Source organism: Podarcis erhardii (assembly GCF_964252035.2).
Source record: "Podarcis erhardii genome assembly, chromosome: 9".
NCBI classification, from domain to species: Eukaryota; Metazoa; Chordata; class Lepidosauria; order Squamata; family Lacertidae; genus Podarcis; species Podarcis erhardii.
In genome coordinates, this window is record NC_138512.1 from 69,523,178 (window position 1) to 69,549,990 (window position 26,813).

Consider the following 26,813-nt stretch of genomic DNA (forward strand, 5'->3'; position numbering starts at 1 on the left):
TTGGTTTTTCAAGAGACCAAGGTGTAATACACAAATGCTCAAGTCCTGCACAGTCATATAGCAGGTTTCCCAGAGAGTTTCCCAGGTGTTGATCAACACAGTCTCTAGACAAACTTAGAGCATATTAGCAGGGAAAGTTGGGATTACTCCGCCCATGCAAAATTCCATCTGTTCCAACACACACTCTCAAAAAGCGGCTAGCTGAAAGAAGGCGTGGTTAAAACTGCCACCATCACACTTCTAACCACGGCATCATATTATATACCAAGATATCCTGCCAAGGTTTCATTAACATAGGGTTGCCATATTTCAAAAAGTGAAAATCGGGACACAAACATTGTAAAGCCTTTTTTGGCAAAGTTGTTGAGGTTTTTTTTCCTTCTGCAAAATCTCCAAAAAAAGTAGTTTTGAGCTATTTTAAAGGAAATTCGCCAAAATATGCACTTCCAACATACATTGCCATATGTCCAGATTTCCCCAGACATTTCAGTGATTTCCACCCAGACACTGTTTTCAACAGCCAAATCAGGAAATTGTGGACGTGTGGCAGCTCCAATTAATGTCTATTATGGATAACAGCCACAGATAGACAGATGCTCCATGAACTTCTCTAATCCTTAAACCAAATTAAGTGTCCAGATTTTTTTACATGGTATAGTCCTCTCAGGACCATCCTGCTCCAAACGGCAGATGTGTGCACGTGTGTGTGTTATATATTATGAAGCTCCACCACATTCCCTGCACACAGAAAGCTTCTCCCTCAAATGCTTGCTTTCCATGAACAGAGAGGCCTTTGATCTGAGCCAGATCACAAGAATGCATTTCCACTCAGCTTTACCTTGAAACGTTACAGTCACAACAGGAGTGCTGCTAACATGTGAAAGAGCTTCATTCACCCATGATTCCATCCCTATGAGTCATCATGCCCTTTCCCTGCACATTAGCAACGCACAATACGAAATATATCCTGCACCTCAGAGAGTTTCAAGAAAGCTCGAACAAAAATGGGTGTGGGGAGGGAGAGGAATCCCAAACCCAAGTTGGGCAATAATCTATATTAGGACTGAGGCTGTTGTATCAAACCAGGCCAGAGATGGAAACCCATAGGAAGTCCTAAGCCAGGCTTGTCGGAATGGGGGGGTAGGAGTTTCTCCCGCTGCACTCCCGAAGACTCCCCAGGCAACAGGCGTGTGAACTTGGCCCCGCGACCGTGGATGCCTGGAGCCTGAGTGCCATGGCCCTGGCACGGAATTTTGTGGGTGCTCAGCTTGGGCATTGACACCTATGTTCCCCATCGTACGTTGCCTGGCATAGGTGCCGGGGCCCTGGGTGCCCGAGCCAGTGGCGTAGCGTGGGTTGTCAGCACCCGGGGCAAGGCAAGTAATTTGCGCCCCCTAACCCGTGGATTTGCGCCCCCTAACCCTAACCCCCAGATGTTGCGCCCGGTGCGGCCGGCCCCCCCCCCCGCACCCCCACGCTATGCCACTGGCCCGAGCACCCACAAAATTCAGGAGCTGGCACTCCTGATGGGGCCAAACTGGTGCCCCAAGCGCGCAACGCGCGCCGTTTTCAATAATCCCAGGAAGAAGCCGCGACGGCGCGCCTCGAAGGTGCGGCTGGGGCGCCTCGGGCTACGGCACTGGCCGAAGCGCCAGAGGTGCGGCAGGAAAGCGCGCCCCGCCCGCCTCAATGGGGTCCCCCCGGAGCCTGAGAGGTGGGGTAGAAAGTCAGGCGTCCCTTGCTCTCGATGACTTACCCGCCAGCAACAGCCAGACGCGCCCTAGGAGCCGCGAGTTTGCAAAGGGGAAAAAGCGCCCCGGGAGTGTAGCCGCTGCCGAGGGAAAGTTGCGCTCCGCCCTCGCTCCGCCCCACCTGCTGGGCCACGACGCCGGGGAGGGAGGCTGGGCTCACGGCCGGCCCATCCCAGCTCGCTGTCGGGTTATTTCTCGTTACAGATAGGTAGCCGTGTTGGTCTGCCATAGTCAAAACAAAACAAATTCCTTCCAGTAGCACCTTAAAGACCAACTAAGTCAGTTCTTGGTATGAGCTTTCGTGTGCATGCACACTTCTTCAGATACACTGTATCTGAAGATACAGTGTATCTGAAGAAGTGTGCATGCACACGAAAGCTCATGCCAAGAACTGGGTTATTTCTCGTCCCTCTTGGTCTCGCTGCAACCTCGGAAGAGCCGGGAGGCTCGAACTGCGGCGGCGCTCCTGCGCTTTGCTAAGAGTTTTGAGGCAGGCAGGCATCCCACAGGGAAAGCTCTCCGCTTTAGCACGACGGCTCTCTGCCTTTCTCTGGGCTGCATGGCTGCTGTATGAGCATCCCATGTATTTGCTCAGTGCGCGGGCGCTTGGCCAAAAAGGAAAGGGGCGCCAAAGCCAAGGGGAATTTAAAATTAAAGGGCGTGTTTACGCAGCTGCAGAGTTGTTTTTCCATTAAGTGAGGGAAGTGATAGGGGAACGCGCTGGAAAGCGTGGTATGGCAATTGCTTGACACCACGTCGTCTAATCTCCCCCTAAAGAAATCTGAATGCTCCATAGTACCGCAAAGTTTGTGCAAACTTATGGGGAGGGGTTTCAACAAATGGGTCGTCTGGAAGCGACCTGCGGACTGCAGGCTACTTTCCAGCCATGCAACATGCCAGAGGTGTCTTAACTCCTCACCACCCAGGCACACAAGAAGAATTATCACAGTTAGATGATTGTTGCAGGCAGGAAAAGATGGCATGGAGCAGGGCTGAAGAGAGGGGAGGCCTGAGGAGAATCACAGGGCCGGACGTTTGGCTCTGGGGCCTGAAGTTCCCCGCTCTGCTTTATGATACTGCAAAGGTACAAACCTCCTCTTTGTAGCCTTGGCGAACACACTGGGCTGCTTTTCTCCCCTGTCTTCCGTTGCCAGCTTACAATATAAAAACACAAGAATATGCCAACGATTGAAGACTGGAGATTGAAACTAACAGACTATGCAGAACTGGACAAATTAACTGGGAAAATAAGATATCTTAAGGACCAAAAATTCATCAAAGACTGGGGGAAATTTGTAGAATACCTGAAAAACACATGTGACGTTCAAACAACGTGAGTGGGATTTCAAGAAGCACTGTGAAAGCTGAGATGTATTGTTAAAAAGAAATAAGAGTAGTGGGAGGGAAGATTAATGACAATGCTAAGAAAGGAATGCGTAACTAAGAGGCAGAGATGGATGACTGACAGAGAAGCTGAGGGAAGTCCAAAAAGAGAGAATTTGTTTGTCAAAGATTGGATAAAATTGTATATTTGTGTTGTAAATCAATAAAAATTATTTTTTTAAAAAACAAGAATATATAACATGGTAATGGTGTTGAACAAAATCTGGTCTTGTTCCCTTATGGTCTTGTACACAAGAGCCCCTATAGAGTCCTTTGTAGGTTCTCCGTCGGTAGGAGAAAATAACAGAGGCCAACCAGAGAATATTGAGAAGCAAAGCAGCTAGTAAGCCTGATCTTATATAGACATTTTGGAGATTCCCTGCGTGGTACACTCTGTGGCAGGTCGAGGGAAGGGCTCTGATACAGTCAAACACGGTCGATCACTGTAAAAGGTGTGAGGGGAGAACAAGGGCGATATAGACTCCCCCAGAAAAACTACCAGAAAAGCCAATCAGATAAGGCATTATCAGACAGGAGATAAACAAAGCACTCAGATTTCTATGATGTAGGTATGATGTATATGGGGGGCGGTCTTGGGCTATACCTCTTCTGTGATGTATGTATGATGTTTCTGGGGGTGGTCTTGAGCTCCAGAGTAGGGAATTTCAAAATGTCTATATAAGGGGAGGCACACCTTTGTTCTGGGACCTCCTCCACTCTCCTGTGTGTGAAGGTAGCACCCTGCTGCAACAGATCGATAAAGATCAGGCTTACAAGCTGCTTTGCTTCTGAATATTCTCTGGTTGGCCTCTTATTTTGGACAAAATTGGACAAAAACAATACCACCCCATCTCTCACCCCTGAGAAAGGCCACAGATCGGCCTGTGAGAAAAGGTAGGTTTTTGCCTGGTACCTATGCTGGTGTCTGTATTGCTCTTTACATCTCTGAAATGTTGGTTGAAGGTGAATGTGATGAAATCTGCCTGGCCGATCTGGGTAGGTCTGTGCCACCAATTAAGGTTGAAAGGCAAGTTCAGTTGAAAAGTAACCAAACGTGGTTTTTATTAGCAAAACAAAAACCCAGCAACAATGCAGAGAAAAGGGTATCATGGAAATAAAAACCATTCATCCCGTAACAAAATGACCAATGCTCCAGAATACATAAAAAGGCGAGTTTCAAGAAAATGGGTTGACAGCACCAAATGAGATTTACTCAAAGCAACTTAAAAGAACTTTCTCTCGGAATGGGGGAAGTATGCATATCGAAAGGGGGGGTAGGACTTGTATGCCTGCAGGCCTCAACACTTGAACATTTGGTGACAAACAGCAATATGCAATATCCATGTGCCAGCAGTTGTACAATTTAGGAGAACATATGTGTGCTTATAAGGGACGCGGGTGGCGCTGTGGGTAAAACCTCAGTGCCTAGGGCTTGCCGATCGCATGGTCGGCGGTTCGAATCCCCGCGGCGGGGTGAGCTCCCGTCGTTCGGTCCCAGCTCCTGCCCACCTAGCAGTTCGAAAGCACCCTTAAGTGCAAGTAGATAAATAGGGACTGCTTTATAGCAGGAAGGTAAACGGCGTTTCCGTGTGCTGCGCTGGTGCCGGCTCGCCAGAGCAGCTTGGTCACGCTGGCCACGTGACCCGGAAGTGTCTCCAGACAGCGCTGGCCCCCGGCCTCTTAAGCGAGATGGGCGCGCAACCCCAGAGTCGGTCACGACTGGCCCATACGGGCAGGGGTACCTTTACCTTTACCTTTATGTGTGCTTATTGTCTCTTGTTTCAAAAGCATTGCAATCATTATTCGTATAGCAACACCAATGTGCAAGATGCTCTGTACTACTACTGAGATGGATTTCCCATGGTTCCCCTACAGTTTTGCCAACGCCATGCATGCACAATGTTGGCATTCCAGGACTAAGTAACTTGGCACGAGATCTTGCCTGCCATGCCAGAGTAACTCTCCCGCAGTATCATTTTTGTTACCGTTTTATACTACCTTTCCAAGGAGCCCAGAATGCCACTCGGGGGGGGGGGGGGAGTCATCCCATTTTAACCCTCACAACCACCCTGTGAGGTAGGATAGGCCTAAAGACTTGCCCTAGATCAACCAATCAGCTTGGCTTCTGAACAGAGACTCATTGTGGTGTAGTGGTTAAAGAGCGGTAGACTCATAATCTGGTGAACTGGGTTTGCTTCCCCGCTCCTCCACATGCAGCTGCACACTTCTTTGAAATCTCTCAGCCCCACTCACCTCACAGAGTGTTTGTTGTGGGGGAGGAAGGGAAAGGAGAATGTTAGCCGCTTTGAGACTCCTTAGGGTAGTGATAAAGCGAGATATCAAATCCAAACTACTCCTCCTCCTCCTCCTCTTCTTCTTCTTCTTCAAACCCAGGGCTGCCTGTTCCAAGACCACTCTGGCGGCTCTCATGTTCTTCCCCAGATTCAGCAGGCTACTGTGGGCCCAGAGGTTTCAATGTATGCAATGAACTCCGCCACCCACATTCACTTCGATGGAGGGCAGGGTTCGTTGGTCTCAATGAGTACAGCTCACAAAGGCAGGGGCTATGTGCATTCAATGGCGTTGCGTATCAGGCTCTGAAGTGGGGCAACAGGCTAGACCTTGTACACAACATCCTGGTAGCGAAAGCTCCAGTCCCAATATGTATGATGGTTTTATGTCAACGCAAATGGCCTTTCTCCACCAAGGGTCAACCCACTCATGTGAATCATCCAACAGAATGTTCACTTCACTGTTCGACAAGCCCTGGGAAAAGTCTTCAGGCCAGGGCACACAGGGGAACAATCTGAACACAGGTCAAAGCATTCACAAGACTTCTTCAAAGCGTCACGGATGTTGCTTAATTATGAATGGCAGAAACTGTGAATAAACGGGCCAGTGTGCATTTGAGGGAAATCCAATACTGCCTGTTGGCATCGATCAAAACATATACAAAGTGATTGCGTGAATCAAACGAAGTAAAGCAATGATTACAGCTCTTTTGACACTTTCAAGTGTGCATCTACAGAAAATATATTGGCAATCTCAGCCAGGTGAAATATTCCACCACGGTCCGTCAGCTTCATAATTGTCCCAAAACCAGCCGCTATGATGAGACTGTCACAGCAGATTTGCAGCAGACCAAACAGTAATTAGGCACACTGCGTACAATGCATTTATATCCAACATTTCTGAAATCAGAGTGGTTCTTCTTCAATATCCACAAATATTTGCTCATCTCCTATGGAGGTCACTGTATTTAGGTATGTGCAATCTGATCTTCTGTATGCTTACTCACGAACAAGTTCCTTGTTGTCAATGGTATGTATATCCAAGTAGGTATGCTTAGGCACTAACAGCAGAACGTAATTGTTCTACAATCTATTCCAGGCACTGAAGTTCCAATGCATGTGTAAAGCTCCCTCATGAAATGATTTCCCCATTCATGTCAAGGGAGGGAGCCAACCCACAAACATATACTCCTTTCCGTTTGCACATTGGCTCACCCCACTGAAACAATTGAGAAAGCCTGCTCTGTTTGGATTTCTGGGTGTCCAATGGAACACTCATGGAATCCTGGACTGGAGAAAATTCAGAAATGTATGACAATTCAGACATTTGAGAAATTAACATTAAGTGTTTCTACGGAGGAAGAAACCACTTCTTCTACTTAAGTGGAGACCGGCTGAATATTACCCAACACATTTTTGGCACTAAATAAACAATGGGAGATAGCCTGCTATTCTGAATACAACTTAGTTGGGCATCACCAAATATATATGGCAGTGGTAGTTCTAGTAATAGTGATGATCAGATCTTACTTTTGCTCAAAGAGAATGCATTATACATTTGGCTTAACATGTTACCTGCTCCATGACAGCAGGAAGGAAGGAAGGAAGGAAGGAAAGAAAGAGAGAGAGAGAGAAAGAAAGGATAATTAGCAACTAAAATGAACTTTAAAAGCTGAGACTTCTGTCATGTGCGACTGGCTCAAAGAGAAGCCCTTAAATCACTGCCCGCTTCCTCTAATGCTGCCGCAGCGTGCTTCACTTTCACTCAGGAGTTGGAGAACCGGTGTGTAGATATGGTTGAACCTGAGTTCCAATGTGACTGATGCAATAGTGGCTGCGAAAGGAAGCAGTGGCCCACAACAATTACCGGTTGCTTCTTCCACCTCCAAAGAAGCCTCATTTGCATTCGGCACCCTTCTAGTGTTTAATCAACCCCATTGTACAGTGGAAGATACAGGAAACTGAGCACTGGAGGCTGGATGGGTGTGTGAATGGAATGCTGTCATCCAAAAGACTCAATTCAGCGCCTCAACGCAGGCCTGCTTCTCAGTGAGGTAGCTCCGTTGCGGAGTGGAAGCGTGCAAAGACGTGTCGCTTGTTCACCACTCAAGCAAACAATGACCAAAAAGGTATCGCTCTTCCCTTTCTCTCCCCACCACCCACGAAGACCGTTACAAAAATATCAGGGATGGTTTCTTTTTTTAAAAAACCAACAAACCATAGTTTCCCCCCACCCCCACCCCGGCTCCAATTTCCTTTGTACAATTTATAAAAAAGATATTACAAAAAGGAAAAAGGAAAGTTGTGCACGGGCTACTAGACTTCTGTTCCGTCGTGTAAATTGTTGTGGACTTTCACCGCCAAGTTCACCTGCTTAACCTTTGCCCCTTGGGCCTTGTAGGCCCCATTGCTTTCACAGAGTACATTCAGGTTCTTCACGGTGCAATACTGTCTGTTGACGTTCTTCTCGACGCCCTCCGTGTTCCTCTTGACGGCCTCCACTTTGGTGTTGAGAGGATACTGCTCCACGGCGTCCCTCGCCGCCTTTTTCTTTTTCCTGTGCTTCTGACACTTCCTGGTCACGAAGCAGAAGACCAGGAGAACCAGCAGGAGGAGCATGATGGCCGCGAAGGCGCTGCCGATGGACGCCCCCGTCTGCGACAGGGAAGCGGCGGCCACTGCCTCTTGCTGCTCCAGGTTGAGAGACTTCATGTTCGTGCCATTCTTGACCTGGTCTCCTTCGTTGTCGTAGATCAAGGAGTCGTCTAGAATCAGGCCACCCTTAGGGCCTGCAAGGTCCCGGCGGCTGCGTCGCAGCTGCTGCACCAGAGAACGTGGCACCCGGGGACCCGCGATGGTCTCAGGGCCGATGACGTAGATCACTTGGAGGTACCACTGATGCCCGGTTTCCACCTGTTTGAAAAGCACAAGGAGCACACAAAAATAAACTAAAAAAAAAAGTCTTCACTAGATGCTTCAGTGAAAACCCTCACTGCTCAGCCCCCAAACCTAACTTTTCAGTTACTGGATAAAGGGAATTAATCGTTATTTGTTTATTCCTTATGTTTTAATAGCACCCCCTTGAAAGGCACTTCCAGTGATAAAGATAGAACAAGGAGCACTCAACTGCAAATGGATAGGAGGGAGCAGTAGAATTCCAAAAATAGAACTATAATTCCAGACAATTGCCCTTCGTAAGCATATTACTAGACAGCATCTTAAAAAGCAGAGACATCACCTTGCCAACAAAGGTCCGTATAGTTAAAGCTATGGTTTTCCCAGTAGTGATGTATGGAAGTGAGAGCTGGACCATAAAGAAGGCTGATCACCAAAGAATTGATGCTTTTGAATTCTGGTGTTGGAGGAGACACTTGAGAGTCCCATAGACTGCAAGAAGATCAAACCTTTCCATTCTTAAGGAAATCAGCCCTGAGTGCTCACTGGAAGGACAGAACCTGAAGCTGAGGCTCCAATACTTTGGCCACCTCATGAAAGGGGAAGACTCCCTGGAAAAGACCCTGATGTTGGGAAAGATGGAGGGCACAAGGAGAAGGGGACGACAGAGGACGAGATGGCTGGACAGTGTTCTCGAAGCTACCAGCATGAGTTTGACCAAACTGCGGGAGGCAGTGGAAGACAGGAGTGGCTGGCATGCTCTGGTCCATGGGGTCACGAAGAGTCGGACACGACTAAATGACTAAACACAAAGCATATTACCCAGGAACATTTCCCCAAAGGCATCTATGAGAAGCGGTTGTCTGACAGTCATGCTCCCTTACATAAGTGTATTCAAGAAACAGATGCCAAACTTTAGAAAAGTTCCCTTTCATTTTCAGATTAATTTTATATATATAAAATTTGGTTTCTCAAATTACAGTTTTATAATCACATATCCAACATACAACATAAAGACAAGATTCCATAGAATCTCCTGGACTTCCCTCCTCCCCTTTGTGGGTCCTGTTGTTAATCATTTCCTCCTGCATCTTTTATAATAATCCAAATCGTTTACCTCTCCATTATATCCAAAATTCACCATTAAACTACAAGTGTTATTCCAATCCAACCAATATTTTTAACTGTTTACAATGGTTTTTAAGGTAAATTATAAATTCCCCCCATTCTTTATTAAAATTTTGGTTTTACTGATTTCTGATTCTTCCGCTCATGTTTGCCATTTCAGCATAATCCATCAACTTAATCTGCCATTCTTCTCTGGTCGGGACTTTATCTTCTTTCCATCTCTGGGCCCAGAGAAAAGGACAGATGCTATTGGAAGATGCAAGAACTACCTACTCTGGAAGAATGGCAGACAAAGGTCATGGACTTTATGGGACTGGCAGAGATGACCGGCAGAATCCGCGACCAGGGGAAAGAGACAGTGGAAGAGGACTGGAAGAAATTCAAAATATATCTTAAAAATTGTTGTAAAATTGAGGAATGTTAAGATGTCAAGGGGTAAGAAGTAGAGAATTACAGCTGTAACTAACAAGCTTATGGAAACGTAAAGAAAGGGAACTAATAGACAAACTGACTAAAGGGTTGCTAAAGAATTTCAAAATAAGGATGCAGCGAAAGGGAGGTATGGGGAAGTCGGAGGAAAGAAGGTGTATGAAAATAATATTATGAAATTATACATGTTTAAATGTTTTGTATGTTTTTGTCTTGTGTTTTGTTTGTTTTTATTATGTGTTTGAAAAATGAATAAAAATTATTTAAAAAAAAAAAGAGAAAAGGACAGATGCTGAAGCTGAGGCTCCAATACTTTGGCCACCTCATGAGAGGAGAAGACTCCTTGGAAAAGACCCTGATGTTGGGAAAGATTGAGGGCACAAGAAGAAGAGGACGACAGAGGACGAGATGGTTGGACAGTGTTCTCAAAGCTACTAACATGATTTTGACTGCGGGACGCAGTGGAAGACAGGAGTGCCTGGCGTGCTCTGGTCCATGGGGTCACGAAGAGTCGGACATGACTAAATGACTAAACAGGAACAACAGGTATAAACCCATTTAACAGAGGATTGACGCTACTCCCTTGGGCAGATGAACCACCTGCCCACAGTGCCATCTCGTCTCATCTAAGAAAGATGGCAGTGCCTATGAGCACACACCAGCCTTTTTCAACCTGCTGCCCTCTAGATCTTTGTAACAACAACTTGCATCAGCTCTACCCTTGCTGTGATGACTGGGGCTGATGCGAGTTGCTCTGCAAAACATCTCAAGGGCATCATTTTGAGCAAAGTTGGCATACCCAGATCCCCCGCTCCCCCTCAATTTCCACACACCGAACAATGAGAAGGCATAGATTCTAGTGTTCCATTGCACAATCAGTTTGTAGAATTAAAACCATGACATTTGCCTGGGACATTAACTTGTATCCCACTCACCTTGTAGAGGGCATCCACCTTCATGATGAAGCCGTCCACTCCGGGCATGCTGCTGACCTGGTGGAAATCCGGCAGCTCAGAAGCAAAACAGGCATCGAAAGGTACATCATGGAAGTATTTGTCAGTCGCTTCTGGCTGAGTCCTGTCCTGGAATTGGAAGGGAGCAGTAGCCCATGATTAGAAGGTAAATGGAGACAACATGCTCTTAAGAGAGCAGGCCTACACAGAAATGCATCATTGTCCAAAGATGGCTCCCTGGAGAAGCAGGCAGCAGGCTGGCCAAAGGGGTACACAACTACTGTGTGCTGATCCGTATCTTTTTTCCTCCTAGCTAATTGTCCCAATCTATTAAGTTCAGTTTGTTTAACTCAAGTTCTAGTCCAACAGGACTTTTGACACTTGTGTAACTACTGTCAGTCTGCATTTCTTGGTGCAGAAAGTATTGATCTGATGTTTAGAGATCTTTCCTGTTCTAATTAATTCAAGAAAGGGTTCTGAAAGTTTCTTTGTGTGAAAGAAACAAGCAGAAGGGTCATGATGTTTGGGTTATTCCTTCAGAGAAGCTGAGTACAGCTGGTTTAAACTGGTTCTCTAATCTCTTTCTATTAAGGTCATGCTGACTATAACAGTAAAGCCAGAAGGAGCCTGAGATTCACTTTCTCTTTCTCTCTCTTTTCATTCTGGTGTGGTGTTCTCTACGTAGCATGCTCAGTGTTAAAGTTTAGACATTGTAAGATATTCTAAGTTTAAGACTGCTGCAACTGGATTTCTTATGGCCATTGCCAATCCTGAATGTACTGGATTTGTGACCATTATGCTCATTTGCCTTCAGTAGCAGTCAAGCTCTGCTGGATGAAATGTAATTGCCTCTGGTCTATTTTTTTTTTTTTAATCCTGCAACGTGTTTAAGTTGTTACTCTGCTAACTATACAGTACATTGGAATCTACTCTGGATCAATATTGAGTAGAATTTCAATGACAACTACAATACTAAAGCCAACAGAACTACTGTCTGGGGAGAGAGGAACAATGATCAGTGTGGTGTTTCTTTTTAATTCACCACACTTCCCGCTTCTCTCATGGAACTAACAGTAATTTGCATCTATTTAGGACCACTGGCCAATCAAGCCCAGTGCTGTCTGTTCTTGATTGGTAGTCCAGGTGGGCAAAGTCTGGTCTAATTCACCTTTGAGATCGCTTCCAGCTCTATGATTCTATTGACATTTTGCTGTCTTTTAATAATGTCCACCTGAGGCAAATTTGACCTTGCCTGATGCTGGGGGCCAGCCTTGGGTTTTAGCAAGACGTTGCACTGCACTGTAGTAACATATACAGTGGTAACTCGGGTTAAGTACTTAATTCGTTCCGGAGGTCCGTACTTAACCTGAAACTGTTCTTAACCTGAAGCACCACTTTAGCTAATGGGGCCTCCTGCTGCTGCCGTGCCACCAGAGCACAATTTCTGTTCTCATCCTGAAGCAAAGTTCTTGACCCAAGGAACTATTTCTGGGTTAGCGGAGTCTGTAACCTGAAGCATCTGTAACCTGAAGCGTCTGTACTACCACTGTAACTTGGTAAATGTATCTTCAGAGGATCCCCTCTGGATATCCTTTCTGTCCCCCTGCCAGACGTGTGCTACAACGGCTGTCCACATCCACCCTAATCCCAGGGTGGTTGCCCTTCAAAGCCTTTCCCCAAGATGCTAGAGTTACACAATGTACCAGCAGCAGAAATCTGTGCTTCAGGTGTTTGCTGGGTTGGATGCAGCCATACTGAGGACCCTCGTTGTAGATGGTCCCTGTTGGGTCAAAGAAAGGCACATAGCCGTTCTTCCCTGTGCAGAGGTAGACTTTTTCCAGCTGCAGTTTGTAGGCAGAGTTGAGATTCTGCTCAGGATTCCACATCACGCGGCCGTAAAGGATTTGGCCTGAGGAAAGAAAACACACAGGACTCAGGCTGAGTCAATATTTGTGTATATATATATATATATTTTTAGAGAGACCAGGAGTTTGTGTTATGAAAGAGGAAGAAACACTTTTCTCTATGCCATATATAATTTTATAAACTCCCCCCTTTCATTTATTTATTTTTGACAAAGTAATAATCAGAAATAAATAAGAATAAAAATGTGCACCCCACCAACAAGACCATTCCATTGCAACTATCCAACCTCCCAAAATTTCAACACCCCTTTGACCCCTTTCCCATTTAACAGTACAAATTCTACAAACCCCCTTTCCACGTCTCCTCAAAATCATGTCTCCTGCATATTCCCCCATCTTAACCTTAATAGTGCATGCTAATTTATAAACTTTAATCATGTCACCTCTTACCAACCCAGGCTCCATTTCATTTAGACAACAGCTTTTTATCAATGCCCCTCCTTTTTCTGCAGTTTCTGCTGGGCAACAGGCGATGCCAGGAAACCGCAACCCAATCCAACCCAACCAGGAAACGTAAACCCTACCCTTTGAAAAAGCTCCTTTGTAGTCCATCTCTGCCATGGACATTTCCGATTTGGTTGGGTCCATCAGAAACACCTTCTCGTTGTTGCAGAGCTGAAACTCCGTGTTCAGGGAATACACCACGGGGACCGGCCGGTTAGTTTGCTGGAAGGCAATTGGGATCAGAAATCTAAACAGGAGAGAGGAAACAAGAGAGAAATGGCCTGTGAGACAATTTCAGAATTAGGGCAGAGTGGAAGGCACGCATTTCCCCAAGTCTGCCCTGTCCTACTCCCCTTTGCAGCCCCACAATCAGGGCTGGATTTAGGTTTGATGAGGCCCTAAGCTACTGAAGGTAATGGGGCCCTTTATATGTCCAGCTGTCCTTTGTCAACAACAAATTGTCACTGTTTTTTGTGTTGCATGTATGCTATATGGTAATTTGTGGACCTAATAGGTATCTAAAACCATTTGCACATGTTGCCATGCAACCAGTCCAGGCAGAATGCTGTTGTTGTTGTTTAGTCGTGTCCGACTCTTCATGACCCCATGGACCAGAGCATGCCAGGCACTCCTGCCTTCCATTGCCTCCCGCAGTTTGGTCAAACTCATGCTGGTAGCTTTGAGAACACTGTCCAACCATCTCGTCCTCTGTCGTCCCCTTCTCCTTGTTCCCTCCATCTTTCTCAGCATCAGGGTCTTTTCCAGGGAGTCTTCTCTTCTCATGAGCTGGCCAAAGTATTGGAGCCTCAGCTTCAGGATCTGTCCTTCCAGTGAGCACTCAGTGCTGATTTCCATGAGCAAACCAGTGATATTTCAGGGAGCAGGCTAGCAGGCGGGGCCCATTACTTACATCATAGGAGCCTTCACAACACAAAACACTGTTGCTGTATGTAGGTTTTTGTTTTTTTTAATCTTATATTTTGAAAATTTACATTCATTTGTTTTTTCCTTTACAGTGGTACCTCGGGTTAAGAACTTACCGTAATTCATTCTGGAGGTCCGTTCTTAACCTGAAACTGTTCTTAACCTGAGGTACCACTTTAGCTAATGGGGTCTGCTGCTGCTGCCGTGCCACTGCCACGCGATTTCTGTTCTCATCCTGAAGCAAAGTTCTTAACCCGAGGTAATATTTCTGGGTTAGCGGAGTCTGTAAGCTGAAGCGTCTGTAACCTGAAGTGTCTGTAACCCAAGGTACCACTGTAATTTTCTTGGGGGCCCCCAAGAGAGTGGGGTCCTAAGCTATAGCTTGTTTGGCTTATACGTAAATCCAGCACTGCCCACAATGACCGCTGTCAACTTGGACAACTGACACCATGACACCAATTGCCCTGTGCACTTTTGCCTCTGGGTCTATCAACAACCTGAATGTGGCTCCCACCGTGTTGCCCAAGAGGCAATACGGCCCTGAAATTGAAAGAGGCTAGTTGTTCTTAATATAGCTCATGCCTCCTACAAATTGCATGTCCGTCCCCCCGTAAATAAAGCCTATTGCCCCAGAGCAAGGCTAGTCATGCCCCCTCCTGCTCCACTGGATGGGTTGTTTATTGGATTTGGCCAGCACTAATAAAGTGAGAACATCTAGCATTATTACCCTTCTAGGAAAGAGAGTATAAAATTCAAACCGTTTTCTCCCCTGCCCCGAATGCTTTCAGTTTGACTGCTGGTGTGCTGGTGGCGTTAAGCATCGGCTCCGTCTTTGGAAATAACCCAAAGAAGTCTTTTTGAAGCGCAGCACAAAGGAAAGACTGTGATCCGAAGATCACAGATTTGAGCCTGCTGTTAGCCTGCACAGTGCCAGATTTCACATGCCGTGTTGGACTATCAGCCAGATGCATTTGTAGGAATGCTGTCAAAAGCTTTGTTTGCAAAGACGGCTGTGCCAATATTTCCTCTTGGAGCAGGGAAAAAGAGCATTGCACATCTCAGGAATTGCTATTATTCTCGAGTCTTGGAAAAAAGGGTTTAAACATGTCTCCCTCTTAAATTTCCCCTTTTGTGCTTCTCGTTTGTCTGAATGAACCAGCCAAGTTTTGCTTTTTTTTGCACTAGCGATTTGTCACTACCTGGACACATAAAAGACGCAACATTCAAATAATAAATCTGTAAACAACCAGTGAAATCAAGCTGCCCAAGAGGCCATGAAATCTCCCTCCTTCAAATATTTCCTTTAAACTGTTTACTGTTTATTATGTACTAGCAAAGCGCCTGTCACTAGAAGTGGGGATGTATTTGCTAGGATGCCTTAATGGTGCAGTGTGCTTTGCAAGATAAGGCTGGTTGAATAACACCCACCCCACCACGATTGTCAAGAATGAGTTTTGCTTGCCGCACATTCAGCCTCTTGATCCCCCTCTGCTATTGCCTCTGAGTCTGGACTGCTCTCTGCCACAGCCTCTCTCTGTTCACTAAACCCTGTTGCCTCTTCGGCTTCCGACACCTCCTCCTCCCAGTCTGTCCCCTCTTCTCCTTTTGACCACTGATCAATCCCCTGGCTCTGAGCCTTCTTCCCCTGGAAGTTCTGCAGATGGTGCCTCCAACCACTGCTCTGAATCCAGCCAGTCCACTCAAGCCAAAGAAGAACGTGGCACTGTTGGGAGAGTAGAATGGGAGGAAAAGGTGTGCAGGTATCTGTGTGTGCATCAGTCTCTCTCTCTCTCTCTCTCTCTCTCTCTCTCTCTCTCTCTCTCTACTGATGGATATTCCCAGGCATGGTAAATCAAGCCACAAATAAAATAAGCATCTCCTTACTTTTCTGGAGCATGAGCAGTGCAGGGTAAAGGCTTGTCTCCTGGATCAACCCATGATTGCGTGGGCTGCACTGTGCATGGTATTAAGTAGATGGTGTATTCTCCCGAGTAATCCTTCCTGGAAGCAGAGAGGAAGCACCATAGTTACTGTATTGATTTGCATTGCTATTTATACCCCGAAGTCCTTTGTTTAAGGGCCTAGTGAGCTTGGCCAGGTGAACAAAACAAACACAGAAATGGAACAGCCTTCTGGGCAAACAATTTACCAGCAGCGTTTGAACCACATATAGGCCAGAATATAGGTAATTGGCTGCAGCTTGATCTCTAGAAAAAAAACTTTAAGTTTTTTATGTATCCTGTTGCTACACTTTTGGGTAGCATCTAAAGTGGCAACTCACTGCAGAGAAATGTACGTCTTCCCATGGGTTGGATAGGTGAGTTGACACTTCAGGAATTAGATCAAACACCAAAAGAAGATGAAGAAGTCTCTCTCACATGCAATCTTCCAGGTAATGCTCGTAAGAGATTCCGCCTCCTGATGCTCTCTGCTACAGATTTATTTTCTTTAGTGCACATTTTCTCACTTTGTAGATGCTGCAAAAAAGACCTCTTTGCACTTCCCCACACAAGTGGCGGGAGCAAAGTGTAACCACTGCACAACCTGATTGGCTGAAATAGTTAAGGAGTAGCACCAATTTTCGTGTTTGTGGGATAGAATTCTTAAGAAAATAAAGTGGCTGGCATACTATTCAGTCATCTTTAACTTCCCAGTCCTGGGGCTAGCTGGAGTGGAACAGGTCCAAATTCACCAGTTTCATTGATGCCAATAGGTGCTTTAATTTCTAGCTCACTATCCCTTGAAATTAAAGAGAAAGTTCGAATCTTAGGTCCTATGTCTTCTCTGCTCTGCAACTTTGGTCCAGCAGGCAGTTCCAGTGTGTGGTAAAGGTAAAGATAAAGGTAAAGGGACCCCTGACCGTTAGGTCCAGTCGCGGACGACTCTGGGGTTGCGGCGCTCATCTCGCTCTATAGGCCGAGGAAGCCGGCATTTGTCCGCAGACAGCTTCCGGGTCATGTGGCCAGCATGACTAAGCCGCTTCTGGCAGACCAGAGCAGCGCATGGAAACGCCGTTTACCTTCCCGCCAGAGTGGTAAATATTTATCTACTTGCACTTTGATGTGCTTTTGAACTGCTAGGTTGGCAGGAGCAGGGACCAAGCAACGGGAGCTCACCCTGCCGCGGGGATTCGAACCACCAACCTTCTGATCAGCAAGCCCAAGGCTCAGTGGTTTAGACCACAGCGCCACCTGTGTCCCTTACAGAGTGTGGAAATGACAGCAAATCAAAGAAAGTTGCTCTCATGGAAGGAGAGCTGAACAACAGCCCTCTCAAGTACAAAGACGCAAGCAGTGGTTCCATAATCCCACGGGAAACCTATTGCCATGAGCAGACTCAGCCATACTTCCGACTAACCTCCAACCTGGAAATGTCAGTGAGGCAGTTAGGTGTGCAGAACCCTCAACTGCCTTTCAAAACCACCATTCCTCTTTTGCCAGGAGCAGCCTTTATTTTCTGGCTCAGCCTTTGCTTTTCTCCAGCAGGATTCCCAAAGCCCTTGTCCCCCAAATTCCTAATAGCTGGCAAAGCCCACCCCCCGTCCCACACAGTTCCTCCAAAGTCCTAGTGCTATGCATCAACTCATTCCAGGATCATTCCCCTGCTGCCTTCAACTCTGTTATGTCCCCCTGGTTCTGCAAATTCACCCTGACAGAAACCTAGCATCAAACTGAAGACATCCTGGGCAGCAGAAGGATGGCAGCAGCTTCAGTAGCAGGGTTTTTTTTGGTCTTACCTGCTGTAGGAGCTGGTTGCTCTCCAGAGCTGATAAGGAGAATCGAAAGTCTGGCCACTCCACAAAAGCTGCAGGTCAAACTCCATCCCTCCCAAGTGATCAGGAGTCATGATGAAAGACTTTGCATCTGGCAAAGTGTGGTGTTCCATCACAAAGTGCCCTGCATGAAGAGGAAAAAAATGATGCTCTCATTGATGACGATAATAGCGTCAGCATCATTTTGCTTAATCTAAGGCTCATAAGGATTTAGCTTCTGAGCCATCTATGAATACCAGGGCTTAGCCCTGGGACAAGTAAAGGCAAAGGAAAAAGGTGTGCCTTAGAGGTTGTAGGGTGCCATCAGAAACAATGCTGTATTGTTTTTTAACACTCGATTGGGAGCCTCCCAGAGTGGCTGGGGAAACTCAGCCAGATGGGCAGGGTATAAATAAATTATTTTATTTTATTTTATTTTATTTTATTTTATTTTATTTTATTTTATTTTATTTTATTTTATTTTATTTTATTTTATTTTATTTTATTTTATTTTATTTTATTTTATTTTATTTTATTTTATTTTATTTTTATTACTAGTGGGTGGCCCTGTGGTCTAAACCACTGGGCCCCTTGGGCTTGCCAATAGGAAGGTTGGCGGTTCGAATCCCCATGATGGGGTGAGCTCCCATTGCTCTGTCCCAGCTCCTGCCAACCTAGAATTTTTAAAGCACGCCAGTGCAAGTAGATAAATAGGTACCGCTGTGGCAGGAAGGGAAATGGCGTTTCCATGCACTCTGGTTTCTGTCACTGTTGCACCAGAAGCGGTTTAGTCATGCTGGCCAAATGACACGGAAAGCTGTCTGTGGACAAACGCCAGCTCCCTCGGCCTGAAGCAAGATGAGCACCGCAACACCATAATCGCCTTTGACTGGACTTAACCGTCCAGGGGTATTTTACCTTTTTACCTTAGGGTGCCATCATCCTGCAACAACCAGCACCTGCCCATATCTGGGATGAGGCATAAGAGCCAGGGCTTCTAGAAAGTGTGACCTTCATCCAAACAGGTTTCCTTGCAGAAATCAAAAGCTGTTTACCTCGGAACTTGGCATGAGTCTTGAACTCAATGACTAGCCGACCATCTTCTCGAATGTAGATCCTTATTATCTGCAGCCTAGCAGAAAGGACGCTGTCGGTCTGAATGCCTGGAGGGAACAAGAGAATCAGCTGCCTCCTTCACAAAGGGATAAAGGAGCATTAATCAAAGTGCACTGGCCCTCCTGTCACAACCCAGCGACAGAAAGAAGAGAGCTAAGCCAGTTTTTACAGTTGTACTTTGTTCATTTTCCCAAGAACGTGAACAAATACAACAATAATAACAAGTACGTTTCTTGTGTCCAACAAATCATAAGTATAAAAGGATGGGGGAAAAGAAAAGGAAAGGGGGGGGCAAGATCTGGTGAGTCCAATCCTATCTGACTTAGAAAGCTTCTGCAGAGGCTTCTATGAGTAGCTGGGAGATTTTCCCTCTCAATGGACTCGTTTACAAACAAGAGAAAAGGAAACCAGCAAGTGTCAAAGGTCTTAGGTTCCTTATGACCCCTAGCACTGAAGGCTGAGAGAATCAGAGACCAAATACAAGGGCTTCAAGAATCCAATGTAGGGTCTGATAGATCTTACTGCATTCAATAGGAAGCATACTAAGTGTGTATGAAAAAGTGTTGGGACCAGTCGCAGAGACAAAAGACCCAAAGAGGGAGACTTGGGACCAACCCGTTTTGTAATTGTGGAATCTTGTCAAAAAGAATATCCCAGGATCGGTCAACATTAGGACACTGCTACCACATGTGGAGAAAGGTCCCCCTAGTTGAACAACCACGCCAACAGTTGGGCAACATCTCCTCCTTCACGTAGATCAGTTTAACTGGTGTCCGGTGCCATCTATGAGTTAGTGCTGCCTCCCATATTGTTTCAGATGTGGTTTTAAAAGGGGGTGGTGTCAAGTCGAGTCAAGGGTATTGGTGTCTCCCAAATCTCACTCTCAAACCAGCTTCAGGTCATTAAAGTCCCCATAAGCATTGGGTTTTTCATTTGATTTAATATTTGCATTCCTCTTTTCCAACAACAAAAGTTGAGCTCAGAGGGGCTCACAATCATCACCATAGCATTATTTTAAAAAAAGAAAGAGTAAGCGCACTTTGCTATATTTTTTGGGGGGTGGGGTGGGTAAATGATATTTATTGAGTTTTCCATTTTAACAATCCAATCAAACCACATTATATATTCCAAATTATACAAATTATCCAATAATCAAACAGTCCAAATATTGTGCCAAATTATAAAATTTTGGGTGGGCTGCCCATGCTCTGAGGTCGAAGTACCCCTGCACTTTGCTATTTTTAAGCCTGACAAGGGTCACTTATTTATTTGGGCTGCAATCCTAAGTCTCATTAAATACAATGACTTCTGCATGCTATTTGTTGACAAGGCTTATCTCCAGCCTTGGAGTTCAAGGTAGCAACGTAGGGGTCCCAGATCCATCTAGACTCTGACCAGACCTATATCCTGCTTAGCACTACAAGGTTCCTGCACCACATGCTTTCAAATCATGGGACCAGGCACACCGGCAACGTTGCTTCATAGCACACTTTTGCGCCACAACCACTCACCTGTTCTCCAGAGGACTGTGTCATAGAAGAAGGAAAACTCCATCTCAGTGTGATGTTCCAGAGAGGCCCATCCTCTAGGTGCAGTCACATAAATGTAGGAGACGTAGAGAGGGACATGGACTGTCAGGAAGGACTGAGCTGAATCGCGAACCTATCAGTGAACACAGAGTGAAAACGTTTGCATTTTTCCCCATCCAGGCTTTCCTCCAAAGGAGCTCAGGGCAGCAGATAGAACCACCCAGTTCTTCTTCAGGGCAACCTAGTGAAAAAAGGGCTTGGCTGTGGCTAGAGCATGAGGCTCTTAATCTCAAGGTCATGGATTTGAGACACATGTTGGGCAAAAAGATTCTTGCATTGCAGGGGGCTGCATTAGATAACCCCCATCGTCCTTTCCAACTACAATTCTACGAGACCAAGAGAGTGACTGGCCTAAGATCAACCATAGAACTGAATAGGTGAGTAGAGATATGAGCCCCATCAAAGTCCAGCACTCTGTCAAGGGGGTTTGGTGACCTGTGGCTCTCCAGCTATTGCTGGACTACAACTCCCATCATCCTTGACCATCAGTCAGCTGACTGGGGCTGATGGGAGTTGACGTTCACGATCATATGAAGAGTCACAGGTCGGATGAAGTTGATGGACTATGCCGAACTGGATAAATTAACAGGGAGGATTCGAAAGCTGCGGGACCAGAGATTCTTAGAAGACTGGAGTAAATATACAAAATATATGAAAAGTAATTTTAATGAACAGATTGCAAGAAGTTTTGTAAGGAGGGCTATTTGAAATATTGCAAGAAAGACTATGAGGAGATTTAATAGTTAATGATAATTAAGAGTAGTAGAGAAATTAATAAATGCAGAATAAGTGATAAAGAATGGAAAATCATCAGAGGTGTTGATGGAAGTCTAAAATATTGTATAAGACAAGAAATTATGTTATATGTCTGTTGGAAATGATATGTCAAAAAAACCAATAAAAATGTATATATATAAAAAAGAGTCATAGGTCCCCCTGCTGTAACTTCTATGCCACACTGGTATTACTAATTCACCACATTTACTATTAATTATGATTGATAAGTCTTGAAAAAACACCAGTGTTCCTTGACTTCATCATCAAAGCAGGTTGCTACCTTTTTTTTTTTTAAAATATTTTTATTAGTTTTACAGAATAAAAAAGAACAAAGAATAAAATACAAAAGTTTCATAAATCATATTTCTTTTACAGAATCTTTTGGACTTCCCCACATCTTCCCGAATCTGCATTATTTATAATACCAACTTCAGCATTTTGTTATCTTATTTCATCACTTATTGTATCTTTCATTTTGTCATATTACCCATTTCAATATATTTATAACCCAATATTCATAATACAAAGTCTTCAGCTATTTATTATCTTATTTCATTACTTATTGTATCTTTCAGTTCATTATTGTATCTTTCAATTCATTACTTATTGTATCTTTCAATTTCATGTTACCAAAGTCAAAGTTATTGTAACCATGATCTTATATATTGTGATTAAAACATAATGCAATAAAGATTTTTCTTAATTTCACCTCTCTTTTCTTGTGCCTTAGTTTTCATTTCACCTAATTACCATTGCTGGGGCTAATATTTCCTAAAAAGTGCATTTTCTTAACATTCATACAGCTTATAATATTTTTGTAAATAGTCCTTAAATTTTTTCCAGTCCTCTTCCATTTTTTCTTCTCCCAAGTCTCGGATTCTGCCAGTCATTTCCGCCAGTTCCATATAGTCCATCAACTGCGTCTGCCATTCCTCCAGTGTGGGTAAATCTTGTGTCTTCCAACACTTTGCGATGAGAATTCTTGCTGCTGTTGTAGCATACATAAAAAAAGTTCTATCCTTCTTTAACACATTCTGGTCTACAATGCCCAGAAGGAAGGCCTCCGGTTTCTTAGGCAAGGTATATCTAAATACCTTTTTTAACTCATTATAGATCATTTCCCAAAAGGCCTTCACTTTCGGACATGTCCACCAGAGATGAAAGAACGTCCCTTCCGCCTCTTTACACTTCCAGCATTTATTATCAGACAGGTGATATATCTTAGCAAGCTTGACTGGGGTCATGTACCACCGGTATATCATTTTCATAATATTTTCTTTCAGGGCACTACATGCCGTGAATTTCAATCCGGTGGTCCATAACCTTTCCCAGTCCTCAAACATAATGTTATGTCCAATATCCTGTGCCCACTTTATCATGGCGGATTTGACTGTCTCATCCTGTGTATTCCATTTAAGCAGCAAGTTATACATTCTTGAGAGTAATTTGTCTTTAGGTTCTAACAATTCTGTCTCTAATTTCGATTTTTCCACCTGAAACCCAACCTTTTTATCTGTTTTGAAAATTTCCCGAATTTGAGCATAATGCAACCAGTCTCGCACCTTGCTTTTTACATTTTCAAAACTCTGCAGCTTCCAATTGTCACCATCTTTTTCAATTAATTCCCAATATTTTGGCCAGTAGGCCTCCATGTTAAGTCTCTTACGTGCCTTGGCCTCTGCCGGTGAAAGCCACCTTGGTGTTTTGCTCTCCAATAAGTCTTTATATTTTGTCCAGACCATAAAAATTGCTCTTCTAACAATATGATTTTTGAACATTTTATGAACTTTAACCTTGTCGTACCACAAATACGCATGCCACCCAAAAGCGTTATCAAACCCTTCCAGATCTAGGACATCAGTGTTCTCTAACAAAAACCAATCTTTCATCCAGCAGAAGGCTGTAGATTCGTAATATAACCTCAAGTCTGGCAGGGCAAATCCCCCCCTTTCTTTCGCATCTGTTAGTATTTTAAACTTAATTCGGGGCTTTTTGCCCTGCCAAACGAACTTAGAGATATCCTTCTGCCACTTTCCAAAACATACCACTTTGTCCACAATCTGCAGGGTCTGAAACAAGAATAACATTTTCGGCAAAACATTCATCTTTATAGCTGCTATTCGGCCTAACAAGGAAAGTTTTAGTCTTGTCCAAGTTTCCAAATCCCTTTTGATTTCTGACCAGCATTTCTCATAGTTGTCCTTAAACAAATTCAAGTTTTTAGAAGTCAGGTACACCCCTAGGTATTTTACCTTTTTAACCACATTTAATCCTGTCTCTTTCAAAAACTCATCTGCTTCTGTAGACGTTAGGTTCTTTGCTAAGACCTTAGTCTTTTGCTTGTTCAACTTAAATCCCGCCACCCGACCATAATCAGAAATTAAATCCAAAACTCTTTTTGTGCTAGAAACTGGCTCCTGTAATGTTAATACCAAATCGTCTGCAAATGCTTTCAGTTTGTATTGTTTCACTCCAACCTCAATGCCCCGAACTGACCGGTCCCTTCTAATCATATTCAAAAGCACCTCCAGGACCGAGATAAACAATAATGGGGATAGAGGGCACCCTTGTCGTGTCCCTTTTTCAATATTGAATTCCTCCGTCACCACATTGTTTACTATCAATTTAGCTTTTTGATCTGAATATATTGCTTCTATACCATTTTCAAACCCCCGTCCCACTCCCATCCCTTCCAAATTTTTCTTCATGAACATCCAAGAAATATTGTCAAAGGCTTTCTCCGCATCAATAAAGATTAGCACCGCTCTAGTATTAATATTTGTTTGTAAGAGTTCCAAAATGTCAATAATGTTTCTCGTATTGTCAAACAAATGCCTACCCGGGAGAAAGCCTGCTTGATCTTTGTGAATCACTTCGTTCAGTACTTTTTTAAATCTATTTGCCAAAATATCTGCAAAAATTTTGTAATCCACATTTAGGAGTGAGATGGGACGGTAGTTCTTAAGTTGCGTCTTTTCAGTTTCTGTTTTAGGAATCAATGTGATGAAAGCTTCTTTCCACGTTTCTGGTGCCTTCTTACCCTCCATGATCTGGTTACATACCTCCATCAAGGGTTGTAACAAATAATCCTTCAAAACCTTATAATATTTGGAGGTAAGTCCATCAGGGCCTGGAGATTTGCCTAATTGGAGGTTCTGTATGGCACTCTCGATTTCCTGCTGTGAAACTTTAACATTCAGGGTTGTTCTCATTTCCTGGGAAATTTTTTGTAATCCGTTAGTTTTGATAAATTGATCTATCTCAGATTCTTTCTGCGGCCCTTGTGCAGAACCATTCTTCCTTCAATCTCTAGATTTGTAACTGTATTTAGTTTTTGTCTTTTTTTCAACTGCCATGCTAGCAGTTTCCCACACTTATTTGCTGACTCGAAAGATCTTTGTCTCATTTGTTTAATTTTCCACTCCACTTCTTGGTTTATCAGTTTCATGTATTGGGCCTGGAAAAATTTCACTTCTCTCAGCACTTCCTTAGACTTGGGCCTGGATCTTAATTTCCTTTCACCCTCACTTATTCTCTCCAGTATCTTCTGCTTCTTTTCATTCCAGAGTCTTTTCTTTACAGTGTTTTGTTGTATTAGAAACCCTCTCATCACCGCTTTACTTGCGTCCCAGATTGTTCTTTTTTCCACCGTAGTGTTTAAGTTTATCTCAAAGTAATCTTTTAAAGTTTTTTGGGCCTTCTTCACAACCTCCTGATCTCTGAATAAAGTGTCATTCATTTTCCATCGGAAGGATCCGGTTATGTTTAGTCTCAATTCCATTTTCAAAGCATTATGGTCGGAGCAAGTTTTTGGGCAGATTTCCACTTTTCTAGTTTTAGGTGCCAGTCCTTTAGTTATCCATATTTGGTCGATTCGTGTCCATGACTGATGAGCTTCAGAAAAGAAAGTTCCTTCTTTTCCTAGGGGGTTCTTGACTCTCCATATATCAATCAAATCCATATTGTCTGTCATTTCAAAAAAAGTTTTAGGTAGTCTGCCTTCTTTTGTTATATTTGCACTCTGCGACTTATCCATATTTACAGAGACAACCCCATTCATATCTCCCAACATAATGATGTTGTTATAGTCTAGATAGTCCAGTAAAGTCTCATGCAGCTTCTTAAAGAATTCCGATTTTCCATCATTTGGTGCATAGATTCCTAATATCAAAAATTTTTCTCCATGTGTATAAATTTCAATAGCCAAAATTCTGCCTTGTTCATCTTTAAATAGAAATTTCGGTGACAGGCTCTCCTTTGCATAGATCACTACTCCTCTTTTCTTAACTCTGTCCGAAGAAATAAATTCTTGGCCTAACCTTTTATTAATTAGCACTTTCCGATGAAGCCTTGTCACATGTGTTTCTTGCAGGCAAATAATGTCCAATTGTTCTTTCTTCAATATATGAAATACTTTCCTTCTTTTTTCTGGAGAATTTCCGCCATTTATATTCCAACTAAGAAGTTGCAGAGACATCCTGAATCAATTTATAGGCCTTACAATGGGGTGTCTAGGTCCCCCGTTCCCGGCGGTGGCAGTGATGGTCCAGCTCCAGGCTGTTTGGTTTCTGGTGGTGGGGGTGGCCAAGACGCAACTGCTCCTTTCTGGAGGTCTTCCCCGTTGTCGTGAAGAAACTTCTGCTGATCCTCTGGTGTTCTGATTCTTATTTTCCTTCCTTTATAACTGAATGATAGTCCTTGCGGGAACTCCCACCTATAAGGGATTGTGTTGTTTCTCAACAGCTTTGCCAGTTCTAAGTATGAGGCTCTAAGATCCAATAGCAATTTGGGTATGTCTCTGTAAATTTCAGCCTTTTTACCTTCTATCTCTAGAGATTTTTTGAAATGTAGGCCTAGTATCTTGTCTCTTTCTTCTCTTGATCTCAAAATAACCAAACAGTCTCTGGACTTGTCTTTCTTCACCGATCTGCCCAGTCTAAATGCAGTCACAATTTTAAAGTCTTTATCCTCTTCTATTCCCCAAAATTTGGAGAATAAAAGTGTCAAAAATCCCTCCAAATTACCTTCCTCCAATTCTGGGACAGCTCTCAACCTAAGGTTATTCTCCTTGTTTCTCAATTCCACCATCGACAGGTAGGCCTGTTGTTCCCCTACCTGTCTTTTCAGAGGCTTGATTTCACCTTTAATCTCATCAACTTTTTTGCTTGCTTGCTCCGCTTTTTGATAGGCTTCCACAGCTAATTTATGGTTTTCAGCTGTAGCTCCTTGTAGATTCTCAATTGCCTGTGTATTCTGAGAGACCTTTTCAGATAATGCGCCAATAGTAGTTGTTGCTTGGTCTATTTTTAGTGATTGATTGTCCACTTTTTGATTTAGAATTGCTAATTGTTCTAAAATTTGTTTCAAAACTGTGTCAGATCCTCCTGTTGCCATGTCCTCTTCAGCAGGCTGTTCAGCCTCCACCTCCTGTGCTGTCAGGACGGTTGGAACAGATGA

The 26,813-nt window shown here is 44.1% G+C and overlaps 2 protein-coding genes and 1 long non-coding RNA gene across 4 annotated transcripts in view; 1 reads left to right on the forward strand and 2 right to left on the reverse strand.

Moving 5' to 3' along the window:
• Nucleotides 1–1,887, reverse strand: part of ANXA3 (annexin A3) — a 32,837-nt gene extending 30,950 nt beyond the window's left edge. Inside the window, exon 1 of the mRNA XM_081877167.1 lies at nucleotides 1,757–1,887. The gene's annotated coding sequence lies outside the window, so the exon portion shown is untranslated. The remainder of the gene's footprint in view (nucleotides 1–1,756) is intronic.
• Nucleotides 1–26,813, forward strand: part of LOC309350463 — a 597,274-nt gene that overhangs the window by 561,701 nt on the left and 8,760 nt on the right. The gene's annotated exons all lie outside the window — the stretch shown is intronic.
• Nucleotides 5,361–26,813, reverse strand: part of FRAS1 (Fraser extracellular matrix complex subunit 1) — a 384,087-nt gene continuing 362,634 nt past the window's right edge. For both annotated transcript variants that reach the window (XM_081876572.1, XM_081876571.1), the window contains exons 66-73: nucleotides 20,502–20,652; nucleotides 18,930–19,037; nucleotides 17,860–18,019; nucleotides 16,008–16,124; nucleotides 13,280–13,446; nucleotides 12,534–12,739; nucleotides 10,813–10,959; nucleotides 5,361–8,338 (exon numbers count right to left, since the gene is read on the reverse strand). In XM_081876572.1, the coding sequence (XP_081732698.1) occupies nucleotides 7,742–8,338; nucleotides 10,813–10,959; nucleotides 12,534–12,739; nucleotides 13,280–13,446; nucleotides 16,008–16,124; nucleotides 17,860–18,019; nucleotides 18,930–19,037; nucleotides 20,502–20,652 (1,653 nt within the window). In that variant the 3' untranslated portion in view covers nucleotides 5,361–7,741. The remainder of the gene's footprint in view (nucleotides 8,339–10,812; nucleotides 10,960–12,533; nucleotides 12,740–13,279; nucleotides 13,447–16,007; nucleotides 16,125–17,859; nucleotides 18,020–18,929; nucleotides 19,038–20,501; nucleotides 20,653–26,813) is intronic.